The 16552-nt window shown below is 50.8% G+C and overlaps 2 protein-coding genes across 2 annotated transcripts; one reads left to right on the top strand and one right to left on the bottom strand.

The window, feature by feature from the left end:
• Positions 1-1647: 1647 nt before the first annotated feature.
• LPAR5 (lysophosphatidic acid receptor 5) lies at positions 1648-2760 on the bottom strand. Its single transcript, XM_009487649.1, has one exon. The coding sequence runs from the start codon at positions 2758-2760 to the stop codon at positions 1648-1650; it is 1113 nt and encodes a 370-aa protein (XP_009485924.1).
• Positions 2761-12228: 9468 nt separating this feature from the next.
• Positions 12229-15562, top strand: LOC104034610 (protein Wnt-4-like). Its single transcript, XM_075727887.1, has 5 exons — positions 12229-12293; positions 12636-12874; positions 13763-13894; positions 14061-14203; positions 15095-15562. The coding sequence occupies exons 1-5, from the start codon at positions 12229-12231 to the stop codon at positions 15560-15562; spliced, it is 1047 nt and encodes a 348-aa protein (XP_075584002.1).
• The last annotated feature ends 990 nt before the right edge of the window (positions 15563-16552 follow it).

Below are 16552 nucleotides of genomic sequence, written 5' to 3'. Positions count from 1 at the left end.
GAAATACCTACTGCCCTGCAAGCCCTCCTCCACCTCTCTCACTGCATCTCTCAGACACCATTAAATGTCCTTCATCTGCAGTCATATTTCAAGGCTGGTCTGCTGGTGATGCATGGGCTGAGAAAGGGGACAGAGCTGGCCTACCTAGGTCATATGTCTCCCAAGGCAGCCTGTGACACAAGGATCTCTCTGTGGAGAGGCTCATCATCTTCTACAGCTCTTCTTGAAGACCTGCTTCTACAGGCACCTGTAGTAAAAAAGGTCTTCAAGGGAGACTGGAAAGATGGATTTAAAACCCCGTGTCTCCTAAACTGTATTGTAATGCAAAACCATGATGCATTGCAATAAGTTTTTTCCCACAGCAGCCATGAGGTAGGGACTTGAAATAAGATTCATTGCTAATTTAGAAGTCTAAGAACCAGGACTTTACTCTGAACAGCATTTCTTGTCACTTTCCCTTACCATTCCTTTAACATTTTCAAAAAAATTAAAATATACCATAATGGACCCACTCTGGGATAGCCTGAATCCTGCTGGAAGCCACAGAGAGGCTGTTTTGCAGTGCAAGTGGAAAGGCAACCCTTGGTCACTAGCAGGAGTGAATAACGGGGATTTCTGGCACTGCCCGTGTACAGCTGGGTCTCTCGCTTCTGGGGAGATTTATAGGGCTTTCGCATACAGTGCAGGCTGAAAAAGCATGTACAAACAGTGCAAGCAAATATATTTCACCGCAGCCTCATTCTGTGACATCATTTCTTTTTAACAGTGAAAATCACTCAGACCTGAAATCAATCACCCTATGGCCGAGCAACAAGAAAGTGCAAAGCACTAACGTCAATGTGAGCTTCAGAAACGATGACAGTATTGGTATCCTCTTTTTTCTGGGGCCATTATGAATGCTGGGTGTATTTTTAAGTATGCTAGTGTTTCCCAAGCCATTTTGCTTTAGGTAAATGTATAGCCATTGTGCTGCATGTGTGTGTGTACAGCTGCACAAGCATATTTGACATACCTCCTAAAGATTGTTTTGCTAAGGTCTGTGGCTTACTATGCAATTAGGAACCTATTTTCTGCATGAGTACTAAACACCCAGCTATTCTTCTTGACCCCCCACAAGGGTTGCTAAATGCTTCAACTCTTTTGGAAAATCAAGACACTTATTTAGGTGTCCCAAGCTGCATTTAAGACTCAGATTGAAGCATCTAGTTAAAAAAAAAACAGAACAACCCCAAAGTTTCCCTCAGTCTTTACCACTAAATTCACTCTGTCAGAAATGGGTAGCACATGTGTGCTCTGAACCCCAGAACTGCTTCAGATTACAGTGCAGCCAGGAGGTGCTCAGGCAGGATGGACTTGCTGTGTGAATCTGTGCTGACCAGACCTAGACACAGTAGGTTTGTTTCAAGTCCTTGTTTCCCACTGTGTTTCCTGTACCAAGAGTCAGGTGGGACCATGTTACCAAGACATCCCTGTTTATTCAAAACAACCTTTCATCCTTCAGCTTTGTATCATCACGTTCACCCACAGTGATGGGTGATACAGTCTGCTGTGCTCCCTCAAAGTTTGCTAAGTTACCCTGAGCTGTTTCCCACAGTCTTGTTCTAATTATTGAATGGGTGACTCTGCAATGGTATGACCTTTCTGTGATTATATTTCCGAGTCCTCAATAGGGCCATTCAAAAATACTGCAGTAGGAAGTGATGGCAAAGATTCATTGGGACGGATAAAATTTTCAGCTGGGAACTGTTTTACTTTTGAGACACCATGGTCTCGAGTTGACTTATTCTCCACAACTTGATTCTTAAGCATCCCTGTATCTGAGTCCCAGGCTTGTCCCCGCCGCAGTTTCTTAAAGGTGTTACGGAAACCCTCAGTACTAAAGTAGTAGATCAGGGGGTCTAGCGTGCAGTTCATGCTCGCCAACAGCATCGTCATAATTAACACTTGGCGCACGGAGTCCTGTGTTCCTTGCTCAACCTTCATCACCTGGGCCTTTATCATCCCATAAACTGCCAGGGTAGTGTTGTAAGGCACAAAGCAGATGATGAAGATGACCAGATTGACCAAGAGGAGACGGACGGTCTTCTGCTGTCGCAGGGTCTTTGTCTGGCTGTCCTGGCAGAGCTCCTGAAAGATCCGAATTGAGCAGTATGTCACAGAGCTGAGAGGCAGGAGAAACCCCAAGATTTCAGCCAGGACAACTAGGGGGAAGAGGTTATTCTGCCACATGTTGTCACTAAACCTTTCAAAGCACAGATAAGTGGTCTGGTTATGTGCCCTACAGTGGTTTTGCTTGTGGACTATGGCAGTAGGGATGGAGCCCATGAAGATCACCACCCAGACGACCAGGCAAAGGAGCTTGGCCACCTTGGGGCGCCGCAGATGCCGCCAGCGAAGTGGATGGACAATAGCAACATAGCGATCCAGGTTGATGCACATGAGGAAGAGGCAGCTACCATACATGTTGATCTGGAAGACAGAGCCAGAGACCTGGCACAGGGTGTTACCAAAGGGCCAGTTGTTCTTGGAATAGTAGTAGAGTCGCAGTGGCAGAGAGAGTGTGAAGGTGAGGTCACTCACAGCCAGGTTGAACATGTAGATCATCACTACAGACTTCAGGCGCAGGTATCGGATGAATATCCATAGGGCCATCACGTTCAGCATCAAACCTGTAATGAATATCAGGATGTAGCCAGACAGGAGAAGCAGGTGGTCGGAGCCGTAATTCTTGCATGTCTGAGACACATTGGAAGTTGACATGCCCAGCAAGGATCAGGGGAGGGTCTCACTGAGATGGCTGAGCCTGCTGGTGGGCTAAGGAGGCACAAAGAAAAACACTGAGAGAAGTCATTCTGCTCTAAGAAGCTATGGGCAGGTCATTCCCCTCATCTGCAGCTGGGAGGTAGATGGGCACATCTCTCTCTTGACTGGTGCTGCTTTGGATTGCTGGTCAGTGGTCATCTGGCAGGGATGGTGATGTAGTCAGCTAGATTCAGCTTCTGCCTCTAGTTCAGCAATTCTTTCCAGTAGTTATGGGGATGCTGATGTGATGGAGGGTCACTGCCAGTTGTTGAATGTCAGCACAATTCCTGGTCAGAGTGGAAGACCAAGACAGAAGAGTTTAAGTGAGAGGGAAAATCTCTTGAAAGGTCAAAATCCCACCATGATGGCTTCTGCTGGAAGAACTCACAAAGAAACCAAATGACTAAGAAAAATGGACAGTAGAAAAGTGAGTAATTAGATGGCAGAAGACAGAGCATAGAGAAAGTAATTGTTGTACAGAATCATTTATCGCTCAGCCCCAGAAAATGCATGTTGCTTTGATCACTGCTGAGAGCACATGTATACAAGAAAGGGACAGCACAAGAGCACACAGGAAAAGTAGTCAATGCAGCTCCAGAAAAGGGGGGGGAGTGAGAGAGAGAAAGAAGAGAGCAAGCATTTTGAGGGAAAAATGCTGACTGGAAGGAACTTAAAATAAAAACTGCATAGTATTGTTTCATATCAGAGAAACAGGACTTTGTACATCCATTGCAGATAAAAAGAATTATACTACAGTTAGACTTAACTCCACCCTAGCTCCTTTTCCTAGGTAAAACCACCCACACAAACCTGAGCCCCAGCTAGTTGGAGTTCCTTATGTTGCTTATATTCATAAAGTTCCTTTGGTGTTCTTTCTTGCATGGGACCAGTGGTGCCTATTTGAATTGGATGTCCTCAGATCATTTTTCTGCTTACACCACCATAAAGCATGAAGCAGCCCATGTCCCACAAACACAGAGCAGCACACCCAGGTAAGAGAGCACACAGTAAAGGAGGAAGAGCCATGGGATTCATGTAGACAAACATACCTGTGACTCCAAAGTGGTGTGAGACTGGTAACCACTCTAGATACTAATGGTAGGACTGCCCTGCCAAACGTTGATCAACTGGAGTGAGTCCAGTGAAAGGCCACCAAAAAGTTCTGGGGGCTGGAGCACTTGCCCCCTGAGGAGATGCTGTGGAAACTGGGCTTGTTCAGCTGGAGAAAAGAAGGCTCCAGGGGATATAATAGCCTCCCCATACCTGCAAAGTGGTAACTTGAGGAGGACAGAGTTAGCTGTTCACAGTGAGGCATGGCAGTGGAACAAGAGGCAATGGGCATAAATTGAAGCAATAGATATTCAGACTGGATATAGGGAAAAATGTTTTCACTGTGAGGACAGTCAGGCATTGCAACAGGTTTCCCCAAGAGGTTGTGGAGTCTCCATCCTTGGAGGTTTTCAAGACCAGACTCTATAAAGTTCAGAGTAAACTTATCTGATCTGATAGCTGTCCTGCTTTGAGTAGGAGGATGGGCTAGAAACTACCTTAATTATTCTATGATCCTAAAACTAGACATCCACTCTCCAGTCACAGTGGAGCAGGGGTTGGTAAATATGACAGAATTCCCCATAGCTGTTTGCAGGGGTTAGATAGGGACTCTCTCACACAGCCCATGTAGAGTGTGATTTACCTCAAAAGGAAAGTAGAATTTTCTGTCTAGAGGAAGTTTTTACAGAAGGTTGATATTACTGTAAGAGGAAGATACTGAGCAACTTGACAGGCATGACAAGACAAGCATGTCAGACCTTCTGGATGGCATTGTGGGGCGATGTGCAGATCTAGAGGAGGACCTATTAAAGACAGAAGAAGCGTGTGCTGACCTCATAGGTAGGAAAATATTCATTCTGGCAACAATATGTTAAACAGTGGAAGTGGAAGTCTAATATGAGAGAATTGACAGCTATCAATTTGCCCATCCTTTTGTGTTATTGGGCAGGTCCACCACAAGACAGTTTTCTTAGAGGAACTTGTACTGGTTTGTCAAGCTACATCTGAGTGGCTTTCATCCTTCTTTAACAATGATGGATGAAAACTTTGTGTGAAGACTTGCATAAGTTTAAAGTATAAGATAATCCAGCAAGACAAGGCAAATGTGCAAGAATGTTGTTGGATTCAAGTGAAATGATTAGAAGCTTCAAAAATTCTCAAGGAGGATATGCTTTTTTTTGGCTTTTGCTAGAGCCAAAACCTTGCAATAACTGCAGACTGAACAGACTCGTGAGACCTTTGTCTTGACCAAGACAAAGTGAGTGAGACTGAGACTCTGTGAGAGACCATGACCTGCTCTAACATGTGTACCCAGGCCAGCCAGGTGTCAGGTGAAGGTTACTTGTCTCCACAGACAAGAGGTGTTCAATAAACACCTCCAGAGAATATAGCATGTAAGCATGGTCCGTACTGTGTGAGATCAGTGGTCTATCTACAACTAGTATTCTGTCTCAAATCATGGATGGTGAAGGTATAATGTAAGAACAGTGCAATCATGTAGTTATGCTCCCTCAAGTTCTCTTCCTGCTTCCAGCATATCACAGCCCAGGGATTTCCTGAGCCAGAGGTGATTTATTTGTATTCAGTAGTCCTCGGGGAATTTTTCGGTCATGACTTTTTCCCAGCTGCTCTTTGAGTCCATGTAAAATTTACCATCTACAACATCCAGTGCCAGGAGTGCCAAGGAGTTCCACAGCTTAACTGCATCTCAGGTGAAGAACCACTTCCTTGTACTCATTTTTGAATGACCACCTGCTGAATTCAGTTCCTAGCTTTAGTACTGGAAGAGGTGGTAGAAAAAAAAAATCCCTATTCACCTTCACCTTATCAGTGATGATTTTATAAACACCTACCACGTTCCCCCTCAGTAACTTTTTTTTTTTTTTTTTGAGGCTAGAGTGTCATTATCTTCATAGTTGTTCCTTGCAGAGGAGCTGTTCTGTCCTTGTGTCCTTCTCAGAACTTTTCCACTTCTGCTACAGCCTTTGTGAGCCCTGTGGTGGGGTGCTCAAAATGTACACAATGTTGATGATGTGGATGCACTGAGCTGAGTAGGTGTAGATCTCATTTGCAAGGGGTAATGGTCACTTCAGATTGTTTTTTCTCATCACTTAGCTAGATGAAATTTCAGCTGTTATTTTAAGGCCAGTCACTCACACTTCTCTTAATCTCTGCAGTTCTTTGCAGCCAACCTTCATCTTTTCTAACTTGAATAATTTTATGCCTGCAACAGATTTGTTATTTCATTATTCATCCCTCATGAATAAGTCAAACAGCCCAAGCCACAGCACCGGTGTCTTAGAACTCCACTGAGAAAATCGACCATCTACCCTCATTCTCTGTCCTATCTTTTAGGCATTTTTTAATCCAGGTAGGAACCTTTTCTCTAAATTTCTTCAAGCACCATTGGTGAGAGCCCTTTTGAAAGCCTTTTGGAAATCCATGTGGGTAACTGTTCACATGCTTGTTGACTCCTTCAAAGAAGGACTGTGAGGCACAGCATCCCTTTATAAAAACCATGATGACTCTTCCCCAGTAATTGGATGTGACTGCATGCCAATTGACTTTTTCCTTTATTATAGCTTCTACTAATTTGTTCAGCACAGACATCAAGCTCCCTGGTCTGAATCCCCCAAGAGCCTGTTCTCAAATTGTGTCTGCTAGTGAGTCTTTAAAAACAGTTTTAAGCAAATGTTTCTTAACATTGCAGTTAGTGAGGTCTTTCACCCTCTAGTTGTTTTCAGACCTCTGGGGTAGGAGCCATGTGGTTTCAGACACTGCTTAGTTCATATTGCTGCTCCATAACTGTTCCTACCACCGTTTTCATCAGACACAGTCCTTTGATGAATTTCCCCGTAAAGAGAGTTTCTGCCATGGAAATCTCCCAGGCTTTCCTGCCATGAACACCAGTGTGAGAAATCTGTTCAGTGTTTTGCCCACCATCACCTTTTCTTTTTTTCTGAGTGGTCTTTCCTTACATACTAGCCCTTCAGCCTTTGAGACACCAAACAGCAGAGTTCTAAACTGGCAGCAAAGATCACTGAGAGTGGAAAATAGATTGGGGTTTTTTGAGGGGATTTTTTTTTGGTGTGCGGTTGGAAACACAGAAGCAAGGATCCACTAATGGTGGTGGTATTGAAGCTAAGCTGATAGTCTCAAATTTGACGTAGCAGCTACTGTAATCAAGATCTCAGAGACCTGAAATGAGATGCATACATACACAGTCTTTGGAAAGACGAAGCTGTGGGAATGGACCATTTCTCCACAGAGCTCTGGAGGTACTGTTTTGACTGTCCCTCACTGAAGAGGAGGGTAAAGCAGGCTGGTAGGAGGGAGACAGAAGAGCTGAAACTGGTTGGATTATCCTTGTTGGTTAATGCCTGAGAGCCACACGCCATGTTCTTTGTGGCTGCCTCTAAAACAACCTCAAGTACTTATTGCTCTACACGAAAGCTGCTGAGAGGTCTCGTCATCAGCTGTGTAAGGAGGCAATGGTACCACAGGTGGATCATCCTCCTCCTCATGATGAGATGCAGTCTTGAAATTCTGAAGGAACTTTCTCTTTGGTGACTGACCTTATGTGACCCAGGAAGTGGAAGAAGCATCTTTTTACCTCTCAGCGAAGATCAATACGAGCCCCTGAAGACCATCTGCCCAGACCATGCCCTTTTCCCCAGCAGGGACAGAAAAGAGCAATTCAAACTACAGATGCTACCTAGGCAGATACTTCTTTCTGTTTTCAGGTGGAAAATGAATTTGTTGCTAGGATTCTTGCTCTGGGAGGGAGGACCGGGTAATGACATAGACATGACATGTGCATGTGTGCGTGTGTACAGACACACACACACACACACTCTGAGCAACTGCTGCAGGGGAGGAGGAGCTGTAGAAACTAGAAGGAAGGGAAAACACCGGTGAGGGAGGAAGAGGTGCTGGTATAGGTGTGAGATGGGGGCAACGTCAACCGCTGTTGCTGTGTGAAGGGAGAGGAGAAGGTGATGCTGGAGGATGGGCAGACAACCCCAAAAAATCAGTTGAAAAGAATGCACTGTCATCCCCCCCCACCCCCACACCCCCTCCTGTGACCACCCCACTCATGACAGCCACGTGCCTCCCCCAAGTGCTCGGGAGCTGCCCAGGGCCCTGGCTGGCGTGGGGTGCCAGACTGAGGTGAGCCAGAGGTTGGGCCTAGGGTGGGCACCTCTTGCCAGAGGCAGCAAAACAGCTGCTAGACAAGAAGCCCCCACAGGACATGCAAAACCCACGGGAATTTTGAGTTTTTTCTTTTGGAGGGTGGGAAACCCTATCTGTACTTGCATACAGGGGCTGGAACAGGCAGGCGTGCCCTGAGATGAGATGTATGCCTGGCGTCTCGCTGCCTGGTCCTGGGCATCTTCTCTCCTGACACTCTCTCACCAATAGCTGCTGCCTTCCTAGCACTGCAAAAACGATGGAGCACAGCGTGGTGGGACACAGGGTTATGCATGGGGCTGAGAAATGAGGTGGAAAAAGACAGCTAGAAAAATCTTGCCAAGCATGCTGCAAGGTCAGTGTTTCAGAGAGTGACTTGTCATTTAAACCCTGGAGCACTTCAAGGCTGCCCTGGGGATGCAGACAGAGAATGCAGCATTGGGGTGCAGAGCAGTGCAGCTGAAAATGCAAACTGCACAAGTTCTCTTAGTAAACTGAAACCAAGAGGAAGTAACAGAGTGCACCAAACCTCAAAAAAACCCACCCAACTTAGCTTTAGAAATTGAAGGTATATTTTTTCATAAATGCGGATGCTTTTTACCTGCTGTAGGTGATATTTAAGCCCCGCTTTTCACCTTTTTTCTAACTAAGAATTTAGATTATTGTCATGATTAGAACCATGAAGACATTCAAGCCTTAGGATGGCTTGGTTTTTAATGAGACATACATGACATCAAAGCTGACCCCTCTGTATATTTCACTCACAAGGTCTGATCACACTGCTACTGCCGACTCCCTAGAGATATCACCCCCCCACTTCATCTCCTCAGGACCCAGTGGAAGAGGGCTTCCATTGTGGGCACCTCGGCAAGTAAGCTCTGCAGGCTGCCCGTACTTTTGGTATCACAGGATCCCAAAGAAAGCCTCTGTTTGAATAAGTGCTGAGATTTGTCTTGCACCTCTAGGTTCGCTAGGCAACTGAAGAGGCGCAGAGAGTTCCCCAGTGTCCTGTGGTCAGGTCCAGCAGCACATGCACAGCAGCTGGTGGGGACCAGTGCCCAGTATGCCCAGACAATCCAGGTCTCCAGATGTTTCCATTTCACTTACCTCTCTGCTGGTGAAGAGCCAAGGGTGCATGCGGGCTTGCTGGCTAGCAATCACTGTCACTGCAGAGGTCTCAATTCAGGCACCAAACCTGCAAGCAGCTTGAATTAAAACATTGCCAGGTGGGGTCTTTGGCTACTTGCTCATCCAAATTACAGCTGTCCCCTACTGTGCCATGGCTGGTTCTATGCCTGTCATGCTGCAGTTCATCTCCCCTCCTTTCTCACTTCCTGATGCACTTCTGGCTGGCCACAAAGCATGAACTTTGCTATCCAAAGCTGATAAGCTGAAACACATCTTATGAAAGCAAATGTAATTGTGAAAGAAGCAACACCCAAGTGTCCTTGCAACTGAGGAGACCTGCCCTGGCTTGTGGTGCCAAATACTTGCTCGTCTTTGCTCTCATGCTAACTCAGCCACCCCCAGGACTGACGGGGAAAATTAAAACATCCCCCTCCCCAAAATATTGCCAAACAGGAGGTGGAAGTGAAATATGGGAAGTGAGAGCAACATTGATTTAATGCCAGTGTAAAGGCTCAGAGTCCTGTCAATCCCATGGGCTTGGGTGCTTTGGGGACGAGCTCCTGCCCGGGGTCCTGCTCTGGTGTGTGTCAGGGACCCAAAAAGAACCAAGCTCTGAAGAGGTCTCGGTGCCTGTGGCAAGCAAAGACATGTTTACCACAGACATTGGTCCCTGTTGTTCAAGGCTACAGGAGGCACAGCGCTAAGAAAGTGCAAGGGCTGATTCAGCAGGACATCTGCGACCGAGCACTGCCAGGTGTAGCTGGGAAGGGATCTGCCGTTCTGCAGAGCCCATCTGGCACTCTGTTGCTTCAAGTCCTATTTCTGCTTTACCAGTCCCAGCACACCTGCAAGAAGACACGGGTCATGGGGACACTCCTAATCCTGCCGTCATCCTTCCCCAGGAGCAGCTGCCCCGAGAAGAAGGTGCCGTGCCTGTGGGCTCCCTCTTTCTCTGCAGCCCCTGCCCGGCTCCTCTGCCTGCTGGCTGTTGCTGCTGGTGTTTGACTTTCTCACTCCCTGCCTCCCTTGTTCTGCTGTCACTGCCTCCTCATTCAGGGAGTGACACACCAAGGGATATATGTTCCTGCTGCTCATAAATCCTCAGAGGGTACAATAGCACCCGAACCACTGATCTCACCCTGCTCCTTTTTTAGTGCCTCTCTTTTTTAACCAGACCCCCTTTCTCACTTCCTAGCTGCTGGGATCTTTGTTCTCACAGCTTTTCTGTGTCTCTTCAGTTCCTGTCAAGGCTCTGGTACCAATAAAGGCTTGCAGATATACCAAGAGGGGTGGGAGTTCCTTCTCCCTTTGCAAAAAGAGTCTCTGACACCCTCTGTGGGAACTTTCCCCTCCCCTGCAGCCCTCACCCCCTGCACACATGTGCACACACCTGGCTGAGCCTGGCAGTCCTGGCTTTACTGTGTGTGTCAGAAGAGGAGGACATGGTGGCACTCAGCCTAGCCTGTGAGCCCGCCCCTGTGCCACAGCATCCCTCACCCAGCCAGCTTCACTCACCTCACTGTGTCTCGGTGCATCAGCCCGCGAACTCCATCTCCCCCTGCCCAGGTGGGCTCACACCTTTGTCCCTCACTGTCCCTTGGAGGCTCAGCTTGTGGGGAAGAGCAGTGCAAGCCCCGGCATTTCCTCACTGCTGTCTGAGTCAACAGCAGGTAAGACCAGATTACCGGGGTGTGTGTTGGAGGCTACACCCTGGTGCTGCAGATCCCAGCATGCCTGCTGCCCCAGAGTGTGGACTCCACAAAGCAGGAGCAAGGACCCAACAGAACGAGGGATGCAAGGAGGTGGGAAGGCAAGCAGGGAAGTGGAAAGTGTGCTACAACAGAGGGGCTGCTCAGGTTTGAAAGGATGACTGATAAACCCCAGTGCTCTTCAGACCTCTTGGTGCAGGGAAATGTGGAAGGGCACAGAAGAGGGGTTAACCCACATGTAGGGCCATGGTGGAAGAACCATAGCAGGGCCAGAGCAGCTGTATTTCACCTTCTGAATGATTCAGAAATGAGAAGCAGAAACCTCCAGGCTGTGTGAGGAATTTTGCCTTCCAGGGTGGTCAGGACAGTTGGCACTTCCCAGGCTTGCTGGAGGAATGGCAGGTTTTTCTCCCAGGATATTTTGGCTCCCCGGTCACACCACTCACATTTTCCTGGACTCCCAGGGGCTCTTAGAAAAGGGCTACCCACTGAGAAGAGGGGCAGCTACTCCATTATGCCTGCTTAGGAGAAGGGCAAGGACTGTCCCTCTTGCTCTGGGGAAGAAAATGAGGGGGGTGAAGGGACAGCTGCCAGGGAAAGAGTTAAGGGAGTCAGGGAGCCGGCGGGCTATGTCTGTTTGCCGTAGCTATGTGGGCTGCAGGGTAGAAAAGAAGAATCTCCAGCCTGGAGGAGGCAGATGAGGGAGGGTCCTCAAGGACAGCGGCTGGGGATGAGGGAGGCAGCAGGTCTTCCTCTCTCTGCTCCCATGAGCGGTCACTGCAAGGAAACTCTCCCCAAAGGGCTTGGTGACAAAGCGATGATGAGCTGGAGAGTCTAGCAACAGCTGCTTGGTCCTGCCAGGCTTTTCTTGTGTGGAAGGCTCTGTCTGCTGCTGACTGGGTCTTGGGCTGCTTCCTGCTGATGAAGTGACTTGACTGCAGAGGAAGACAACCAGATCGTCTCCTGACAGGACGGCAGAGACCGGGGGTCTGACACTGATGCTGTCCCCAGCCATGTGAGCTCCCTCCGACGGATGCCCATCCCAGAGCCCTAGTTCAGAGCTCTCCCGTGATGCTGCCCAAGCTGTAGGTAGGGAACAGCACTGGCGTGGATGCCCTCGCAGGGCCAACCTGCCTGGTTTCTGCGGGCCACCGGGTCTCTGATGCTGGCAGGCACACGGGGACAGCCCATGGTCATTGCCCAGGGCAGGGGCTACCCGTGCTTTGCAGTGCTGGGCCGGAGCTGCTGTGAGAGCGACTGTCAGGCAGAGGCAGTGGGAAGTCGCAGGAGGGGACTACTCAGGTGGCTGCTGCACCGTGGCTGAAGGTGGAGGTTTGCTGGGGACAGGATGGAAATGGTGTGGCTGTACGTGGTGCTGATCCCTGTGCAGCACGTCCTTGCCGTGACCTGGCTGTAAGTATGCTTTGCACTTGTACTGTCTGGATTGGAAAGTCACCTGGGGAGGTGCTGTCTCCCAAGAAAACAGGCAGATCTATGAGAAAAGGGTGGAAGAAGGAACCTGGGCAACCCAAAGGCAGTACATTAGGAGGGGCATCTCTGGGAGCATGAAGGGAGAGGGATGGTGAAGCTGAAGAGATGCAGACCAGGAATATGCAATTCAACACAGACAAGAGGTGGCACATTCCCTTCCCTGCCCTGTTTCTGCTCTAAAATAAGGCTATAGAGGGCTAGTCCCCCGCAGACATGGCCCTGCCTCTAGCCCATCTGTGACTAAATCTCTCCCCTGCCCCACAGGTACCTGGCCAAGCAGCCTTCTCTGCGGGCAGTCCTCCGGGACCCCGCTGGCTGCAAGGGTCTGATGGGGCTGGTAGAAGAGCAGGTCCGCGTTTGCCAGCGGCAGGTGGAAGCCATGGATGCAGTGAAGCGAGGCGCAGAGCTGGCTGTCGAGGAATGCCAGCACCAGTTTCACTCTCGCCGGTGGAACTGCTCCACCCTGCAGGGGCTGCAGGTCTTCGGCAAGGTCACCATCCAAGGTCAGCAAGGGGGAGGCGGCGCAGGCAGAGCTGGCATGGGGGTCGTTCAGTATGCCCATGGGGTCCCCTTGACACATCAGCCTTTCCTGAGCTAGTGTGCAAGTGTCACACTGGGCCCAGCCCCAGAGTGGCCCGTGCCTTCCTCCACATGCTAATGTAGATGTCAACAGAGAGCAAACTGAATCAAATGCACATGCTGTTACAAATATTAATATTCTGGCTAAACTTTTTCCTCATTCAGCCAGGCTTGGCTTTTCGGTCCCATCTGGACCATTCTGGGTACCAGCTCTGCAGACTGGTAGATCTCCCCCACTCTGCCACCAGGCCAGCCTGTTGGAGTAGCAGCTCGAACAAAACCTTTTTCTCTGAAACTGCAGCCCATTTTTGTTGCAGACCAGGTTAAAAGGGTCTGCCTATGCCCCCAAAACAGCACGGAACAGATTTTGCATGTGTTTGCACAGGAGCAGCCATACAGGGAGCTATGAGCAGAGTCCCTCTGGTTCCTAGAGACAAGGTGACGGGGTCCTCCCTGCCAAACCCCTCTGTGTGGGAGGTTCAGTCCCTGGCATCCCCCACCATGGCTCCCCTTTCACTTCCCTTGGGGGCTGCTGACTTCTCTCCCTCAATGGGACACCTGACCCAGGAATTGAGAGTGCCAAGCTGAGGGCGCTGAGCCAGAAGGATCCCACAGAGCCATCTCCCTTACTGGCTCCAGGCCTCAGGAACAGCAGCACTGGCTGAACATCCTGACAGCGACTTCTCCTGAGCAGACTCCATCTGCATGCATCCTTCCTGCATGCATTCATAGCCTCTTTCCCCACCCCCTCCCCGTGTCCCATCAGTGCCTTCTCCCTCTGCAGACTAGTGCCATTTCTCATCCCACCGCAGGCACGCGGGAGTCTGCTTTCATCCACGCCATCTCTGCTGCCGGTGTTGCCTTTGCTGTGACTCGTGCCTGCAGCCGTGGGGAGCTGGAGAAGTGTGGCTGTGACCGTAAGATCCGAGGAGTCAGCCCCGAAGGTGAAGGAGGAGGCTGGTGGCAGGGAGGGAGTGGCAGAGGAAAAGATCCATGGGGAAGACCCTCAACCAGGGGAGGAGACACTTGTCTTCTACATGGCCCTCAGCCCTTTGGGAGCTCCTCCTGGGGCTTCTCCTTCTTCATCTCATGGCTGCTTTTCCTCTGCAGGTTTCCAATGGTCAGGCTGCTCTGATAACCTGTCTTACGGGATTGCCTTTTCTCAAGCCTTCGTAGACAACCCTGAGAGGAGCCGCGGCATCTCCTCCAGCCGAGCGCTCATGAACCTGCACAACAATGAGGCTGGGAGGAAGGTAAGGGCAGGAACAAGGGCTAGGAAGCAAGCCCAGCTTCAGAGGCTTCTCTCTGGCTAGGCGGAGCTCGGTCCAGCTCCCTTACCCCAAGGAACAGTTCGGGGCAGCCATGAGCTCCCAGAGGAGGTCTGTGTCCTGCTGCCTCTCCTCAGCCCAGCACTGCACCACTCACATCAAGATGGCTTCTCGCCTGCACAGAGCAGGGTCCCAGCCTCCACTACCCGCCTCTGCGCAGAGTCCTTTTCCTCAGTGAGCGCAGCTGTGATTTACCTTCCTTAGCCTTTTCTGCAAAGGAAATGAGTTTCCCTGCTCTGAAGGGCTTCCCTGCCCCTCCAGTCCATCCTGAGCAAGGACACCATCCTCTGTAGGGGCTGTTGTCAGATCTGGTCCCTTGAGTGTCCTCTGGCTCTGGGCAGATCTGTTCCCTTCCCCACAGCCCTGTGCATCAGAATGGGTCCTTGTCTCTTCCCCTGCCTCAGGGATTTCTCTAACAGATCCAAGCCAGCCTGTTTCCCACAGATGGATCCCCTTCTGTTTCATATTGGCTTGGCTTAAAAAGACTTTTTTGCTCCCTCCCCTTCCCCCTTCCCTTCCCTTCCCTTCCCTTCCCTTCCCTTCCCTTCCCTTCCCTTCCCTTCCCTTCCCTTCCCTTCCCTTCCCTTCCCTTCCCTTCCCTTCCCTTCCCTTCCCTTCCCTTCCCTTCCCTTCCCCCTTCCCCCTTCCCCCTTCCCCCTTCCCCCTTCCCCCTTCCCCCTTCCCCCTTCCCCTGATCCTGCCATCCAGCCCATGGGAGGTGTGCTGGGGAACAGTGGCTGCTGGGGGGCTCACAGGCATGGGAGGTGTAGGGCAGGGTGTCCCAGGTCTGGCTGGCAGCTGCCTCCCACTCCCCAGGCTCTCCTGGCTCACATGAAGGTGGAGTGCAAGTGCCATGGTGTGTCAGGCTCCTGTGAGGTGCGCACGTGCTGGAAGGTCATGCCCCCCTTCCGCAAGGTGGGCAATGTCCTCAAGGAGAAGTTCGAGGGGGCGACGGAAGTTCACCCCAAGCGGGTCGGTTCCCGCAAGCTCCTGGTGCCCAAGAGCTCTCGCTTCAAGCCCTACACGGCTCACGACCTGGTCTACCTGTTGGCCAGCCCAGACTTCTGCGACCGGGACCCCCGGCGTGGGGTCTTTGGCACATCCGGACGCCAGTGCAACCGGACATCCCCGGCCATGGATGGCTGCGAGCTCCTCTGCTGTGGCAGGGGCTTCCACACGGCCCAGGCAGAGGTGGTGGAGCGGTGCAGCTGCAAGTTTCGCTGGTGCTGCTCCGTCAAGTGCAAGCAATGCCGGCACCTGGTGGAGGTGCACAGCTGCCGCTGAGGGGGCAGTGGGAGGCTGCCGAGGGACTGCAAGGCAGTTGGGGTGAGGACAGCCTGGGGAAAGACACGGGGAAGCAGGGGAAGATGTGGGGGAGACACACAGCCTGAGAGGGAGCAGAGGAGACATGGGGTTTTGCTGCCCTGCTGGAGAGCAGCCCCTGGTGCTGAGGGTGCCATCAGCTCCTGTGTGGTCCCCACCCCCGCACCTTCTTGCCAGCCTCGTTGGGCTTTTTGTGGTTTGAATTATTTTTCCTGACAGAGGGTTGGAGGACACAGGCCCAATAAACCCTTAAACTTTAGAAATAAACCAGCTGCAATGGAAAGCAAAGTGCGTATGTCAGCTCCTTCCTCACGTGCTGCATTTGGGACCTGGAGGGTACCCAGCTCTGCTCCCTCACATGAGCTGGGAGGGGATGAGGCCACGCTGGAGTCCTTGTGCTCAGCAGCCACATGGCCTGCAGCAAGCTAGAAACAGCAGGGAGTGGGGTGGGGGGGAGCAGGGACCCACCTTGGACACGAGAGGGTTCACTGAGGGGTGTAATAGAGTGGCAGCAGCAGAGAGAAGGGAGCAAAGTAGGCTTGGGCAGCGAATGGGCTCTTTATACAATACGACTCATCCTTGGGAGAACAAGTATAGGCCTGCAGGGGGAGGCAAGAGATGGCTAGGGACTTCAGACAAGGACACTTGGGCCACTGGCTCTAAATCCAGGTTCCCAGGGCTGATGCCTTCTCCGATGCTCAGCTGCTCCTTTGGCTGGAGAAAATGTTTTCAGGAGGAGTTCCAGCAGGTGCCACAGTGAAACGCTGCTGAGTGAGGCTGCCCTCCTGGTGTGCCACTGCTGATGGTGGAGAGCAGGTGCTTGGAGAGTGAGATCGGGCCATGATGAGCTGGCTGGCCAGCAAGGGGTCTGGGAAGAGCTGTCCAAGTCTATCCAGGCCCTCTGCCCCACCACAGCCCCAGAGAGCCTGCTCTGGAGCCCTGCACTTCCTA

This window comes from Pelecanus crispus, chromosome 1 (assembly GCF_030463565.1).
Source record: "Pelecanus crispus isolate bPelCri1 chromosome 1, bPelCri1.pri, whole genome shotgun sequence".
NCBI lineage: Eukaryota > Metazoa > Chordata > Aves > Pelecaniformes > Pelecanidae > Pelecanus > Pelecanus crispus.
Note: the sequence above shows the minus strand (reverse complement) of the source record. Positions and strands in the feature narration are given on the sequence as shown.

Bases quoted from the DNA above. Each gene is read 5' to 3' on its own strand.
- LPAR5 (XM_009487649.1), bottom strand. From the start codon at position 2,760: ATGTCAACTTCCAATGTGTCTCAGACATGCAAGAATTACGGCTCCGAC.
- LOC104034610 (XM_075727887.1), top strand. From the start codon at position 12,229: ATGGAAATGGTGTGGCTGTACGTGGTGCTGATCCCTGTGCAGCACGTC. The intron at 12,875-13,762 runs GTCAGCAAGGGG...ATCCCACCGCAG, and splicing joins CGGCAAGGTCACCATCCAAG to GCACGCGGGAGTCTGCTTTC. The intron at 13,895-14,060 runs GTGAAGGAGGAG...TTTCCTCTGCAG, and splicing joins CCGAGGAGTCAGCCCCGAAG to GTTTCCAATGGTCAGGCTGC.